The sequence below is a fragment of the Triticum aestivum genome, chromosome 5B, assembly GCF_018294505.1.
Source record: "Triticum aestivum cultivar Chinese Spring chromosome 5B, IWGSC CS RefSeq v2.1, whole genome shotgun sequence".
Classification (NCBI taxonomy): Eukaryota; Viridiplantae; Streptophyta; class Magnoliopsida; order Poales; family Poaceae; genus Triticum; species Triticum aestivum.
In genome coordinates, this window is record NC_057807.1 from 613,212,899 (window position 1) to 613,229,615 (window position 16,717).

A 16,717-nucleotide genomic window follows, 5' to 3' on the forward strand; every position below is an offset into this window, starting at 1 on the left:
GTCTGATGTGTGAGCTATGCCATGAAGATCTTGCATTAAGCTATGTACACGCAGACATGCAGAAGCGTAGATGTGTGCGTTGTTCTCTCGGTGGTGGAGTTGCTGCTAATTAAAATAAGCCACCACTCGCTTGTATTTGATATTTTCTCAACTTTATGTATTTGTCCTGTTTCGGTGCTATATTTACCATTCACATGTATAGAATATTTTCCTTTATTTATGTATTTACCTTGTTTTGGTGTTATATGTATTATTTACGTCTATTTAATATTTTTCCAGATTTATGTATTTGCCCAGTTTGGGTGCAATATGAAATGAAATTGGCAAATACATCAATTTGTAGTTCAACAACACCTTGCATATATGACTGAGCACACACACACACCCACACACACACACACACGAACAAACACACGTGCATACACGCACACACTACCATATGTGATGTTATGCAGGTCATAGACATATATTTCACTATTTATAGACAAAAACTTTGAATTCTTCAGGTGGTAAAACTCGATGATTTCTGAGATGTTCCAAGAACCGGTTGTTTTCGCGCCTCTTGGAAAGAAGCACCGGTACTGAGAAAAAAAAGAACCCTAAACGATATGGAGGGAACTAGTGAAATTACGAAGCGCTTTGAGTACCACGAAACAACAAATTGCAAGGGAATTAGATAAAGGTAAATTCTAGTGAGTTACATTTGTAATAATTTAATCAGATGGTGTATTACTTTGATGTTGCTGAGCTACACCTTAATCTTGGCGGATTCCGTCCCATATATAATATATGATATTAGGAACGTATCTCACTCATACGGATAGTCTAAACTAGTTAGTTAGTTGCACTACGAAATTCACTCGGATGTCCACAAATGACTATTAATTGATGCTCATTGCCAAAATTCCATTCACTGCAACAAAGAAGGCGGCTGCTTAAAAATATTTGTTGCACACCCAGATGTTTCAAGCCCGAAGGTTGCATAACACCAACCATCTGTTGGTTACAAAATCGAAGAAAGAGACTGAATTAGTGCAAAAGTGAGTCAAGTTTATTGTAAAAAAAAACTTCCAAACTTTTGTGAGTTTTTAGTATTACTATTTTTTCTATATGAGGTGTGTATACACCATGGAACTAAAGGGTATTTGCCATTGGGCATGCTCTACCAGATTTGATCATTTACAGGTTACATACTTATATTTATACCCAATAAACTAGAATTCAAAATACATTTAAATTCTTTGGACGGTAAAATACCGAGATTTCTGAGTTTTTACAAAAACCGATTCTTCTGGTGCTTCCCAAAAAAACACCTGATATCGAAAAGGGCTTGGAAGGTAGCTGCTGGAATTACAAAGCGCTTTGTGTAACACCAAATAGAAAATTACAAGAAAAATTAGATACAAGGTTAATCACAAGTGAGTTACATTTGTAACAATTCAATATGTCTTTATATTATTTTGATATTACCAAGCTAGACCTTAATATTGGCGGCTTCCATCCCATAGATATAATACAAGTAGGAAACGTACATCACTCTTGATACAGATAGTCTCAACTAGTTATTTACACTACTTCACTGTGAATGTCATTCACTCGGATTTTCACGCATGTCTCCACCTCGACTATTAATAGAAGCTCCATGCCAAAAGTTCGCTCACTAAAATAAAGAAGAGACGGCTGTTTAAAAATATATGTTGCACGCCCAAATGCTACAAGCCCGAAGGTTGCAGAACATCAACCATCTCTGGGTTACAAAACCGAAGAAACGAGACTGAATTAGCATACCCAGTTGCATGAGCAGTTGTTGTTCGTTGGGGCTTGTGCCCTATATAAAGAACATGGATCAACCAATATATCCTCACAAACGCACAAGCACAAATTGCAGATTTGCAAGCAACGTGAGTACCTCACATACATGGCTAACTTGAAGAAGCTACTAGCTATGTTTGCTCTCTTGATGTTCCTGTCACACCTCCGTGTCCATGGCGTCTCCGTGTCCGTGGGTAGTAGCGCGAACGTTACTACAGAGAGCAGCCACAGTCGCGGCAGGTGCCATAACAGTGGCTTCCTGCATGGTAAATCCGGCGACTGCAACAGGGATCACGGCTCGGTCTGCTGTAAAGACGGTCACCGCTACCCGCAATTCAGGTGCTCGCCCCCGGTGTCGGCCGACACGCCAGCGATCCTAACTCTGAACAGCTTCGCACGAGGTGGAGACGGCGGCGGCAAATCGTTCTGCGACAACCGCTTCCACAAGGACACCGAGCTGGTGGTGGCGCTGTCCACGGGGTGGCTGCGCCTGGACGGCAAGCGCAGGTGCAACAAGATGATCCGCATAAACGGGAACGGGCGTGCTGTCCTGGCCAAGGTCATCGACGAGTGCGACTCGGTGTACGGCTGCGACGCCGAGCACAACTTCGAGCCACCGTGCCCATACAACGACGTAGACGCGTCACCAGCCGTGTGGAAGGCGCTGGGGCTCAAGGAGGCGATTGGAGTGTTCAAGATCACATGGTCTGATGTGTGAGCTATGCCATGAAGACCTTGCATTAAGCAATGTACACACAGACATGCAGAAGCGTAGATGTGTGCGTTGTTCTCTCGGTGGTGTTGTTGCTGCTAATTAAAATAAGCCACCACTCGCTTGTATTTGATATTTTCTCAACTTCATGTATTTGTCCTGTTTCGGTGCTATATTTACCATTCACATGTATAGAATATTTTCCTCTATTTATGTATTTACCTTGTTTTGGTGTTATATGTATTATTTACGTCTATTTAATATTTTTCCAGATTTATGTATTTGCCCAGTTTGGGTGCAATATGAAATGAAATTGGCAAATACATCAATTTGTAGTTCAACAACACCTTGCATATATGACTGAGCACACACACACACACACACACACACACACACGAACAAACACACATGCATACACGCGCACACTACCATATGTGATGTTATGCAGGTCATAGACATATATTTCACTATTTATAGACAAAAACTTTGAATTCTTCGGGTGGTAAAACTCGATGATTTCTGAGATGTTCCAAGAACCGGTTCTTTTCGCGCCTCTTGGAAAGAAGCACCGGTACTGAGAAAAAAAAGAACCCTAAACGATATGGAGGGAACTAGTGAAATTACGAAGCGCTTTGAGTACCACGAAACAACAAATTGCAAGGGAATTAGATAAAGGTAAATTCTAGTGAGTTCCATTTGTAATAATTTAATCAGATGGTGTATTACTTTGATGTTGCTGAGCTACACCTTAATCTTGGCGGATTCCGTCCCATATATAATATATGATATTAGGAACGTATCTCACTCATACGGATAGTCTAAACTAGTTAGTTAGTTGCACTACGAAATTCACTCGGATGTCCACAAATGACTATTAATTGATGCTCATTGCCAAAATTCCATTCACTGCAACAAAGAAGGCAGCTGCTTAAAAATATTTGTTGCACACCCAGATGTTTCAAGCCCGAAGGTTGCATAACACCAACCATCTGTTGGTTACAAAATCGAAGAAAGAGACTGAATTAGTGCAAAAGTGAGTCAAGTTTATTGTAAAAAAAACTTCCAAACTTTTGTGAGTTTTTAGTATTACTATTTTTTCTATATGAGGTGTGTATACACCATGGAACTAAAGGGTATTTGCCATTGGGCATGCTCTACCAGATTTGATCATTTACAGGTTACATACTTATATTTATACCCAATAAACTAGAATTCAAAATACATTTGAATTCTTTGGACGGTAAAATACCGAGATTTCTGAGTTTTTACAAAAACCGATTCTTCTGGTGCTTCCCAAAAAAACACCTGATATCGAAAAGGGCTTGGAAGGTAGCTGCTGGAATTACAAAGCGCTTTGTGTAACACCAAATAGAAAATTACAAGAAAAATTAGATACAAGGTTAATCACAAGTGAGTTACATTTGTAACAATTCAATATGTCTTTATATTATTTTGATATTACCAAGCTAGACCTTAATATTGGCGGCTTCCATCCCATAGATATAATACAAGTAGGAAACGTACATCACTCTTGATACAGATAGTCTCAACTAGTTATTTACACTACTTCACTGTGAATGTCATTCACTCGGATGTTCACGCATGTCTCCACCTCGACTATTAATAGAAGCTCCATGCCAAAAGTTCGCTCACTAAAATAAAGAAGAGACGTCTGTTTAAAAATATATGTTGCACGCCCAAATGCTACAAGCCCGAAGGTTGCAGAACATCAACCATCTCTGGGTTACAAAACCGAAGAAACGAGACTGAATTAGCATACCCAGTTGCATGAGCAGTTGTTGTTCGTTGGGGCTTGTGCCCTATATAAAGAACATGGATCAACCAATATATCCTCACAAACGCCCAAGCACAAATTGCAGATTTGCAAGCAACGTGAGTACCTCACATACATGGCTAACTTGAAGAAGCTACTAGCTATGTTTGCTCTCTTGATGTTCCTGTCACACCTCCGTGTCCATGGCGTCTCCGTGTCCGTGGGTGGTAGCGCGAACGTTACTACAGAGAGCAGCCACAGTCGCGGCAGGTGCCATATCAGTGGCTTCCTGCATGGTAAATCCGGCGACTGCAACAGGGATCACGGCTCGGTCTGCTGTAAAGACGGTCACCGCTACCCGCAATTCAGGTGCTCGCCCCCGGTGTCGGCCGACACGCCTGCGATCCTAACTCTGAACAGCTTCGCACGAGGTGGAGACGGCGGCGGCAAATCGTTCTGCGACAACCGCTTCCACAAGGACACCGAGCTGGTGGTGGCGCTGTCCACGGGGTGGCTACGCCTGGACGGCAAGCGCAGGTGCAACAAGATGATCCGCATAAACGGGAACGGGCGTGCTGTGCTGGCCAAGGTCGTCGACGAGTGCGACTCGGTGTACGGCTGCGACGCCGAGCACAACTTCGAGCCACCGTGCCCATACAACGACGTAGACGCGTCACCAGCCGTGTGGAAGGCGCTGGGGCTCAAGGAGGCGATTGGAGTGTTCAAGATCACATGGTCTGATGTGTGAGCTATGCCATGAAGATCTTTCATTAAGCTATGTACACGCAGACATGCAGAAGCGTAGATGTGTGCGTTGTTCTCTCGGTGGTGGAGTTGCTGCTAATTAAAATAAGCCACCACTCGCTTGTATATGATATTTTCTCAACTTTATGTATTTGTCCTGTTTCGGTGCTATATTTACCATTCACATGTATAGAATATTTTCCTTTATTTATGTATTTACCTTGTTTTGGTGTTATATGTATTATTTACGTCTATTTAATATTTTTCCAGATTTATGTATTTGCCCAGTTTGGGTGCAATATGAAATGAAATTGGCAAATACATCAATTTGTAGTTCAACAACACCTTGCATATATGACTGAGCGCGCACACACACACACACACACACACACACACACGAACAAACACACATGCATACACGCGCACACTACCATATGTAATGTTATGCAGGTCATAGACATATATTTCACTATTTATAGACAAAAACTTTGAATTCTTCGGGTGGTAAAACTCGATGATTTCTGAGATGTTCCAAGAACCGGTTCTTTTCGCGCCTCTTGGAAAGAAGCACCGGTACTGAGAAAAAAAAGAACCCTAAACGATATGGAGGGAACTAGTGAAATTACGAAGCGCTTTGAGTACCACGAAACAACAAATTGCAAGGAATTAGATAAAGGTAAATTCTAGTGAGTTACATTTGTAATAATTTAATCAGATGGTGTATTACTTTGATGTTGCTGAGCTACACCTTAATCTTGGCGGATTCCGTCCCATATATAATATATGATATTAGGAACGTATCTCACTCATACGGATAGTCTAAACTAGTTAGTTAGTTGCACTACGAAATTCACTCGGATGTCCACAAATGACTATTAATTGATGCTCATTGCCAAAATTCCATTCACTGCAACAAAGAAGGCGGCTGCTTAAAAATATTTGTTGCACACCCAGATGTTTCAAGCCCGAAGGTTGCATAACACCAACCATCTGTTGGTTACAAAATCGACGAAAGAGACTGAATTAGTGCAAAAGTGAGTCAAGTTTATTGTAAAAAAAACTTCCAAACTTTTGTGAGTTTTTAGTATTACTATTTTTTCTATATGAGGTGTGTATACACCATGGAACTAAAGGGTATTTGCCATTGGGCATGCTCTACCAGATTTGATGATTTACAGGTTACATACTTATATTTATACCCAATAAACTAGAATTCAAAATACATTTGAATTCTTTGGACGGTAAAATACCGAGATTTCTGAGTTTTTACAAAAACCGATTCTTCTGGTGCTTCCCAAAAAAACACCTGATATCGAAAAGGGCGTGGAAGGTAGCTGCTGGAATTACAAAGCGCTTTGTGTAACACCAAATAGAAAATTACAAGAAAAATTAGATACAAGGTTAATCACAAGTGAGTTACATTTGTAACAATTCAATATGTCTTTATATTATTTTGATATTACCAAGCTAGACCTTAATATTGGCGGCTTCCATCCCATAGATATAATACAAGTAGGAAACATACATCACTCTTGATACAGATAGTCTCAACTAGTTATTTACACTACTTCACTGTGAATGTCATTCACTCGGATGTTCACGCATGTCTCCACCTCGACTATTAATAGAAGCTCCATGCCAAAAGTTCGCTCACTAAAATAAAGAAGAGATGGCTGTTTAAAAATATATGTTGCACGCCCAAATGCTACAAGCCCGAAGGTTGCAGAACATCAACCATCTCTGGGTTACAAAACCGAAGAAACGAGACTGAATTAGCATACCCAGTTGCATGAGCAGTTGTTGTTCGTTGGGGCTTGTGCCCTATATAAAGAACATGGATCAACCAATATATCCTCACAAACGCACAAGCACAAATTGCAGATTTGCAAGCAACGTGAGTACCTCACATACATGGCTAACTTGAAGAAGCTACTAGCTATGTTTGCTCTCTTGATGTTCCTGTCACACCTCCGTGTCCATGGCGTCTCCGTGTCCGTGGGTAGTAGCGCGAACGTTACTACAGAGAGCAGCCACAGTCGCGGCAGGTGCCATATCAGTGGCTTCCTGCATGGTAAATCCGGCGACTGCAACAGGGATCACGGCTCGGTCTGCTATAAAGACGGTCACCGCTACCCGCAATTCAGGTGCTCGCCCCCGGTGTCGGCCGACACGCCAGCGATCCTAACTCTGAACAGCTTCGCACGAGGTGGAGACGGCGGCGGCAAATCGTTCTGCGACAACCGCTTCCACAAGGACACCGAGCTGGTGGTGGCGCTGTCCACGGGGTGGCTACGCCTGGACGGCAAGCGCAGGTGCAACAAGATGATCCGCATAAACGGGAACGGGCGTGCTGTGCTGGCCAAGGTCGTCGACGAGTGCGACTCGGTGTACGGCTGCGACGCCGAGCACAACTTCGAGCCACCGTGCCCATACAATGACGTAGACGCGTCACCAGCCGTGTGGAAGGCGCTGGGGCTCAAGGAGGCGATTGGAGTGTTCAAGATCACATGGTCTGATGTGTGAGCTATGCCATGAAGATCTTGCATTAAGCTATGTACACGCAGACATGCAGAAGCGTAGATGTGTGCGTTGTTCTCTCGGTGGTGGAGTTGCTGCTAATTAAAATAAGCCACCACTCGCTTGTATTTGATATTTTCTCAACTTTATGTATTTGTCCTGTTTCGGTGCTATATTTACCATTCACATGTATAGAATATTTTCCTTTATTTATGTATTTACCTTGTTTTGGTGTTATATGTATTATTTACGTCTATTTAATATTTTTCCAGATTTATGTATTTGCCCAGTTTGGGTGCAATATGAAATGAAATTGGCAAATACATCAATTTGTAGTTCAACAACACCTTGCATATATGACTGAGCACACACACACACACACACACGCACACACACACACACACACGAACAAACACACATGCATACACGCACACACTACCATACGTGATGTTATGCAGGTCATAGACATATATTTCACTATTTATAGACAAAAACTTTGAATTCTTCGGGTGGTAAAACTCGATGATTTCTGAGATGTTCCAAGAACCGGTTCTTTTCGCGCCTCTTGGAAAGAAGCACCGGTACTGAGAAAAAAAAGAACCCTAAACGATATGGAGGGAACTAGTGAAATTACGAAGCGCTTTGAGTACCACGAAACAACAAATTGCAAGGGAATTAGATAAAGGTAAATTCTAGTGAGTTACATTTGTAATAATTTAATCAGATGGTGTATTACTTTGATGTTGCTGAGCTACACCTTAATCTTGGCGGATTCCGTCCCATATATAATATATGATATTAGGAACGTATCTCACTCATACGGATAGTCTAAACTAGTTAGTTAGTTGCACTACGAAATTCACTCGGATGTCCACAAATGACTATTAATTGATGCTCATTGCCAAAATTCCATTCACTGCAACAAAGAAGGCGGCTGCTTAAAAATATTTGTTGCACACCCAGATGTTTCAAGCCCGAAGGTTGCATAACACCAACCATCTGTTGGTTACAAAATCGAAGAAAGAGACTGAATTAGTGCAAAAGTGAGTCAAGTTTATTGTAAAAAAAACTTCCAAACTTTTGTGAGTTTTTAGTATTACTATTTTTTCTATATGAGGTGTGTATACACCATGGAACTAAAGGGTATTTGCCATTGGGCATGCTCTACCAGATTTGATGATTTACAGGTTACATACTTATATTTATACCCAATAAACTAGAATTCAAAATACATTTGAATTCTTTGGACGGTAAAATACCGAGATTTCTGAGTTTTTACAAAAACCGATTCTTCTGGTGCTTCCCAAAAAAACACTTGATATCGAAAAGGGCGTGGAAGGTAGCTGCTGGAATTACAAAGCGCTTTGTGTAACACCAAATAGAAAATTACAAGAAAAATTAGATACAAGGTTAATCACAAGTGAGTTACATTTGTAACAATTCAATATGTCTTTATATTATTTTGATATTACCAAGCTAGACCTTAATATTGGCGGCTTCCATCCCATAGATATAATACAAGTAGGAAACATACATCACTCTTGATACAGATAGTCTCAACTAGTTATTTACACTACTTCACTGTGAATGTCATTCACTCGGATGTTCACGCATGTCTCCACCTCGACTATTAATAGAAGCTCCATGCCAAAAGTTCGCTCACTAAAATAAAGAAGAGACGGCTGTTTAAAAATATATGTTGCACGCCCAAATGCTACAAGCCCGAAGGTTGCAGAACATCAACCATCTCTGGGTTACAAAACCGAAGAAACGAGACTGAATTAGCATACCCAGTTGCATGAGCAGTTGTTGTTCGTTGGGGCTTGTGCCCTATATAAAGAACATGGATCAACCAATATATCCTCACAAACGCACAAGCACAAATTGCAGATTTGCAAGCAACGTGAGTACCTCACATACATGGCTAACTTGAAGAAGCTACTAGCTATGTTTGCTCTCTTGATGTTCCTGTCACACCTCCGTGTCCATGGCGTCTCCGTGTCCGTGGGTAGTAGCGCGAACGTTACTACAGAGAGCAGCCACAGTCGCGGCAGGTGCCATATCAGTGGCTTCCTGCATGGTAAATCCGGCGACTGCAACAGGGATCACGGCTCGGTCTGCTATAAAGACGGTCACCGCTACCCGCAATTCAGGTGCTCGCCCCCGGTGTCGGCCGACACGCCAGCGATCCTAACTCTGAACAGCTTCGCACGAGGTGGAGACGGCGGCGGCAAATCGTTCTGCGACAACCGCTTCCACAAGGACACCGAGCTGGTGGTGGCGCTGTCCACGGGGTGGCTACGCCTGGACGGCAAGCGCAGGTGCAACAAGATGATCCGCATAAACGGGAACGGGCGTGCTGTGCTGGCCAAGGTCGTCGACGAGTGCGACTCGGTGTACGGCTGCGACGCCGAGCACAACTTCGAGCCACCGTGCCCATACAATGACGTAGACGCGTCACCAGCCGTGTGGAAGGCGCTGGGGCTCAAGGAGGCGATTGGAGTGTTCAAGATCACATGGTCTGATGTGTGAGCTATGCCATGAAGATCTTGCATTAAGCTATGTACACGCAGACATGCAGAAGCGTAGATGTGTGCGTTGTTCTCTCGGTGGTGGAGTTGCTGCTAATTAAAATAAGCCACCACTCGCTTGTATTTGATATTTTCTCAACTTTATGTATTTGTCCTGTTTCGGTGCTATATTTACCATTCACATGTATAGAATATTTTCCTTTATTTATGTATTTACCTTGTTTTGGTGTTATATGTATTATTTACGTCTATTTAATATTTTTCCAGATTTATGTATTTGCCCAGTTTGGGTGCAATATGAAATGAAATTGGCAAATACATCAATTTGTAGTTCAACAACACCTTGCATATATGACTGAGCACACACACACACACACACACGCACACACACACACACACACGAACAAACACACATGCATACACGCACACACTACCATACGTGATGTTATGCAGGTCATAGACATATATTTCACTATTTATAGACAAAAACTTTGAATTCTTCGGGTGGTAAAACTCGATGATTTCTGAGATGTTCCAAGAACCGGTTCTTTTCGCGCCTCTTGGAAAGAAGCACCGGTACTGAGAAAAAAAAGAACCCTAAACGATATGGAGGGAACTAGTGAAATTACGAAGCGCTTTGAGTACCACGAAACAACAAATTGCAAGGGAATTAGATAAAGGTAAATTCTAGTGAGTTACATTTGTAATAATTTAATCAGATGGTGTATTACTTTGATGTTGCTGAGCTACACCTTAATCTTGGCGGATTCCGTCCCATATATAATATATGATATTAGGAACGTATCTCACTCATACGGATAGTCTAAACTAGTTAGTTAGTTGCACTACGAAATTCACTCGGATGTCCACAAATGACTATTAATTGATGCTCATTGCCAAAATTCCATTCACTGCAACAAAGAAGGCGGCTGCTTAAAAATATTTGTTGCACACCCAGATGTTTCAAGCCCGAAGGTTGCATAACACCAACCATCTGTTGGTTACAAAATCGAAGAAAGAGACTGAATTAGTGCAAAAGTGAGTCAAGTTTATTGTAAAAAAAACTTCCAAACTTTTGTGAGTTTTTAGTATTACTATTTTTTCTATATGAGGTGTGTATACACCATGGAACTAAAGGGTATTTGCCATTGGGCATGCTCTACCAGATTTGATGATTTACAGGTTACATACTTATATTTATACCCAATAAACTAGAATTCAAAATACATTTGAATTCTTTGGACGGTAAAATACCGAGATTTCTGAGTTTTTACAAAAACCGATTCTTCTGGTGCTTCCCAAAAAAACACCTGATATCGAAAAGGGCGTGGAAGGTAGCTGCTGGAATTACAAAGCGCTTTGTGTAACACCAAATAGAAAATTACAAGAAAAATTAGATACAAGGTTAATCACAAGTGAGTTACATTTGTAACAAGTCAATATGTCTTTATATTATTTTGATATTACCAAGCTAGACCTTAATCTTGGCGGCTTCCATCCCATAGATATAATACAAGTAGGAAACGTACATCACTCTTGATACAGATAGTCTCAACTAGTTATTTACACTACTTCACTGTGAATGTCATTCACTCGGATGTTCACGCATGTCTCCACCTCGACTATTAATAGAAGCTCCATGCCAAAAGTTCGCTCACTAAAATAAAGAAGAGACGGCTGTTTAAAAATATATGTTGCACGCCCAAATGCTACAAGCCCGAAGGTTGCAGAACATCAACCATCTCTGGGTTACAAAACCGAAGAAACGAGACTGAATTAGCATACCCAGTTGCATGAGCAGTTGTTGTTCGTTGGGGCTTGTGCCCTATATAAAGAACATGGATCAACCAATATATCCTCACAAATGCACAAGCACAAATTGCAGATTTGCAAGCAACGTGAGTACCTCACATACATGGCTAACTTGAAGAAGCTACTAGCTATGTTTGCTCTCTTGATGTTCCTGTCACACCTCCGTGTCCATGGCGTCTCCGTGTCCGTGGGTAGTAGCGCGAACGTCACTACAGAGAGCAGCCACAGTCGCGGCAGGTGCCATATCAGTGGCTTCCTGCATGGTAAATCCGGCGACTGCAACAGGGATCACGGCTCGGTCTGCTGTAAAGACGGTCACCGCTACCCGCAATTCAGGTGCTCGCCCCCGGTGTCGGCCGACACGCCAGCGATCCTAACTCTGAACAGCTTCGCACGAGGTGGAGATGGCGGCGGCAAATCGTTCTGCGACAACCGCTTCCACAAGGACACCGAGCTGGTGGTGGCGCTGTCCACGGGGTGGCTACGCCTGGACGGCAAGCGCAGGTGCAACAAGATGATCCGCATAAACGGGAACGGGCGTGCTGTGCTGGCCAAGGTCGTCGACGAGTGCGACTCGGTGTACGGCTGCGACGCCGAGCACAACTTAGAGCCACCGTGCCCATACAACGACGTAGACGCGTCACCAGCCGTGTGGAAGGCGCTGGGGCTCAAGGAGGCGATTGGAGTGTTCAAGATCACATGGTCTGATGTGTGAGCTATGCCATGAAGATCTTGCATTAAGCTATGTACACGCAGACATGCAGAAGCGTAGATGTGTGCGTTGTTCTCTCGGTGGTGGAGTTGCTGCTAATTAAAATAATCCACCACTCGCTTGTATTTGATATTTTCTCAACTTTATGTATTTGTCCTGTTTCGGTGCTATATTTACCATTCACATGTATAGAATATTTTCCTTTATTTATGTATTTACCTTGTTTTGGTGTTATATGTATTATTTACGTCTATTTAATATTTTTCCAGATTTATGTATTTGCCCAGTTTGGGTGCAATATGAAATGAAATTGGCAAATACATCAATTTGTAGTTCAACAACACCTTGCATATATGACTGAGCACACACACACACACACACACACACACACACACGAACAAACACACATGCATACACGCACACACTACCATATGTGATGTTATGCAGGTCATAGACATATATTTCACTATTTATAGACAAAAACTTTGAATTCTTCGGGTGGTAAAACTCGATGATTTCTGAGATGTTCCAAGAACCGGTTCTTTTCGCGCCTCTTGGAAAGAAGCACCGGTACTGAGAAAAAAAAGAACCCTAAACGATATGGAGGGAACTAGTGAAATTACGAAGCGCTTTGAGTACCACGAAACAACAAATTGCAAGGGAATTAGATAAAGGTAAATTCTAGTGAGTTACATTTGTAATAATTTAATCAGATGGTGTATTACTTTGATGTTGCTGAGCTACACCTTAATCTTGGCGGATTCCGTCCCATATATAATATATGATATTAGGAACGTATCTCACTCATACGGATAGTCTAAACTAGTTAGTTAGTTGCAGTACGAAATTCACTCGGATGTCCACAAATGACTACTAATTGATGCTCATTGCCAAAATTCCATTCACTGCAACAAAGAAGGCGGCTGCTTAAAAATATTTGTTGCACACCCAGATGTTTCAAGCCCGAAGGTTGCATAACACCAACCATCTGTTGGTTACAAAATCGAAGAAAGAGACTGAATTAGTGCAAAAGTGAGTCAAGTTTATTGTAAAAAAAACTTCCAAACTTTTGTGAGTTTTTAGTATTACTATTTTTTCTATATGAGGTGTGTATACACCATGGAACTAAAGGGTATTTGCCATTGGGCATGCTCTACCAGATTTGATGATTTACAGGTTACATACTTATATTTATACCCAATAAACTAGAATTCAAAATACATTTGAATTCTTTGGACGGTAAAATACCGAGTTTTCTCAGTTTTTACAAAAACCGATTCTTCTGGTGCTTCCCAAAAAAACACCTGGTATCGAAAAGGGCGTGGAAGGTAGCTGCTGGAATTACAAAGCGCTTTGTGTAACACCAAATAGAAAATTACAAGAAAAATTAGATACAAGATTAATCACAAGTGAGTTACATTTGTAACAATTCAATATGTCTTTATATTATTTTGATATTACCAAGCTAGACCTTAATATTGGCGGCTTCCATCCCATAGATATAATACAAGTAGGAAACGTACATCACTCTTGATACAGATAGTCTCAACTAGTTATTTACACTACTTCACTGTGAATGTCATTCACTCGGATGTTCACGCATGTCTCCACCTCGACTATTAATAGAAGATCCATGCCAAAAGTTCGCTCACTAAAATAAAGAAGAGACGGCTGTTTAAAAATATATGTTGCACGCCCAAATGCTACAAGCCCGAAGGTTGCAGAACATCAACCATCTCTGGGTTACAAAACCGAAGAAACGAGACTGAATTAGCATACCCAGTTGCATGAGCAGTTGTTGTTCGTTGGGGCTTGTGCCCTATATAAAGAACATGGATCAACCAATATATCCTCACAAACGCACAAGCACAAATTGCAGATTTGCAAGCAACGTGAGTACCTCACATACATGGCTAACTTGAAGAAGCTACTAGCTATGTTTGCTCTCTTGCTGTTCCTGTCACACGTCCGTGTCCATGGCGTCTCCGTGTCTGTGGGCAGTAGCGCGAACGTTACTACAGAGAGCAGCCACAGTCGCGGCAGGTGCCACATCAGTGGCTTCCTGCATGGCAAATCCGGCGACTGCAACAGGGATCACGACTCGGTCTGCTGTAAAGATGGTCACCGCTACCCGCAATTCAGGTGCTCGCCCCCGGTGTCGGCCGACACGCCAGCGATCCTAACTGTGAACAGCTTTGAACGAGGTGGAGACGGCGGCGGCAAATCGTTCTCCGACAACCGCTTCCACAAGGACACCGAGCTGGTGGTGGCGCTGTCCACGGGGTGGCTGCGCCTGGACGGCAAGCGCAGGTGCAACAAGATGATCCGCATCAACGGGAACGGGCGTGCTGTGCTGGCCAAGGTCGTCGACGAGTGCGACTCGGTGTACGGCTGCGACGCCGAGCACAACTTCGAGCCACCGTGCCCATACAACGACGTAGACGCGTCACCAGCCGTGTGGAAGGCGCCGGGGCTCAAGGAGGCGATTGGAGTGTTCAAGATCACATGGTTTGATGTGTGAGCTATGCCATGAAGACCTTGCATTAAGCTATGTACACGCAGACATGCAGAAGCGTAGATGTCTGCGTTGTTCTCTCGGTGCTGGAGTTGTTGCTAATTAAAATAAGCCACCACTCGCTTGTATTTGATATTTTCTCAACTTTATGTATTTGTCCTGTTTTGGTGCTATATTTACCATTCACATGTATAGAATATTTTCCTTTATCTATGTATTTACCCTTTTTTGGTGTTATATGTATTATTTACGTGTATTTAATATTTTTCCAGATTTATGTATTTGCCCAGTTTGGGTGCAATATGAAATGAAATTGGCAAATACATCAATTTGTAGTTCAACAACACCTTGCATATATGACTGAGCACACATACACACACACAAACACACACACACACACACACACACGCACACACACACACACACACACGAACAAACACACATGCATACACGCACACACTACCATATGTGATGTTATGCAGGTCATAGACATATATTTCACTATTTATAGACAAAAACTTTGAATTCTTCGGGTGGTAAAACTCGATGGTTTCTGAGATGTTCCAAGAACCGGTTCTTTTCGCGCCTCTTGGAAAGAAGAACCGCTACTGAGAAAAAAAGAACCCTAAACGATATGGAGGGAACTAGTGAAATTACGAAGCGCTTTGAGTACCACGAAACAACAAATTGCAAGGGAATTAGATAAAGGTAAATTCTAGTGAGTTACATTTGTAATAATTTAATCAGATGGTGTATTACTTTGATGTTGCCGAGCTACACCTTAATCTTGGCGGATTCCGTCCGATATATAGTATATGATATTAGGAAACGTATGTCACTCATACGGATAGTCTAAACTAGTTAGTTAGTTGCACTACGAAATTCACTCGGATGTCCACAATTGACTATTAATGGATGCTCATTGCCAGAATTCCATTCACTGGAACAAAGAAGGCGGCTGCTTAAAAATATTTGTTGCACACCCAGATGTTTCAAGCCCGAAGGTTGCATAACACCAACCATCCGTTGGTTACAAAATCGAAGAAAGAGACTGAATTAGTGCAAAAGTGAGTCAAGTTTATTGTAAAAAAAACTTCCAAACTTTTGTGAGTTTTTAGTATTACTATTTTTTCTATATCAGGTGTGTATACACCATGGAACTAAAGGGTATTTGCCATTGGGCATGCTCTCTCAGATTTGATGATTTACAGGTTACATACTTATATTTATACCCAATAAACTAGAATTCAAAGTACATTTGAGTTCTTTGGACGGTAAAATACCGAGATTTCTGAGTTTTTACAAAAACCGATTCTTCTGGTGCTTCCCAAAAAAACACATGGTATCGAAAAGGGCGTGGAAGGTAGTTGCTGGAATTACAAAGCGCTTTGAGTAACACCAAATAGAAAATTACAAGAAAAATTAGATACAAGGTTAATCACAAGTGAGTTACATTTGTAACAAGTCAATATGTCTTTATATTATTTTGATATTACCAAGCTAGACCTTAATCTTGGCGGCTTCCATCCCATAGATATAATACAAGTAGGAAACGTACATCACTCTTGATACAGATAGTCTCAACTAG

At 41.8% G+C, this 16,717-nt stretch overlaps 3 protein-coding genes across 3 annotated transcripts; all 3 read left to right on the forward strand.

The window, feature by feature from the left end:
* Positions 1 to 1,709: 1,709 nt before the first annotated feature.
* Positions 1,710 to 5,046, forward strand: LOC123115099 (uncharacterized). Its single transcript, XM_044536363.1, has 5 exons — positions 1,710 to 1,726; positions 1,839 to 1,901; positions 2,053 to 2,526; positions 4,355 to 4,417; positions 4,569 to 5,046. The coding sequence occupies exons 1-5, from the start codon at positions 1,710 to 1,712 to the stop codon at positions 5,044 to 5,046; spliced, it is 1,095 nt and encodes a 364-aa protein (XP_044392298.1).
* Positions 5,047 to 6,953: 1,907 nt separating this feature from the next.
* On the forward strand, positions 6,954 to 10,091 carry LOC123115100 (uncharacterized). Its single transcript, XM_044536364.1, has 2 exons — positions 6,954 to 7,559; positions 9,450 to 10,091. Exons 1-2 carry the CDS (start codon positions 6,954 to 6,956, stop codon positions 10,089 to 10,091), a joined length of 1,248 nt encoding a protein of 415 aa, XP_044392299.1.
* A 516-nt stretch (positions 10,092 to 10,607) lies between these two features.
* LOC123115101 (uncharacterized) lies at positions 10,608 to 15,135 on the forward strand. The gene is made up of 4 exons (XM_044536365.1): positions 10,608 to 10,666; positions 11,926 to 11,988; positions 12,140 to 12,611; positions 14,494 to 15,135. Exons 1-4 carry the CDS (start codon positions 10,608 to 10,610, stop codon positions 15,133 to 15,135), a joined length of 1,236 nt encoding a protein of 411 aa, XP_044392300.1.
* Positions 15,136 to 16,717: the final 1,582 nt, after the last annotated feature.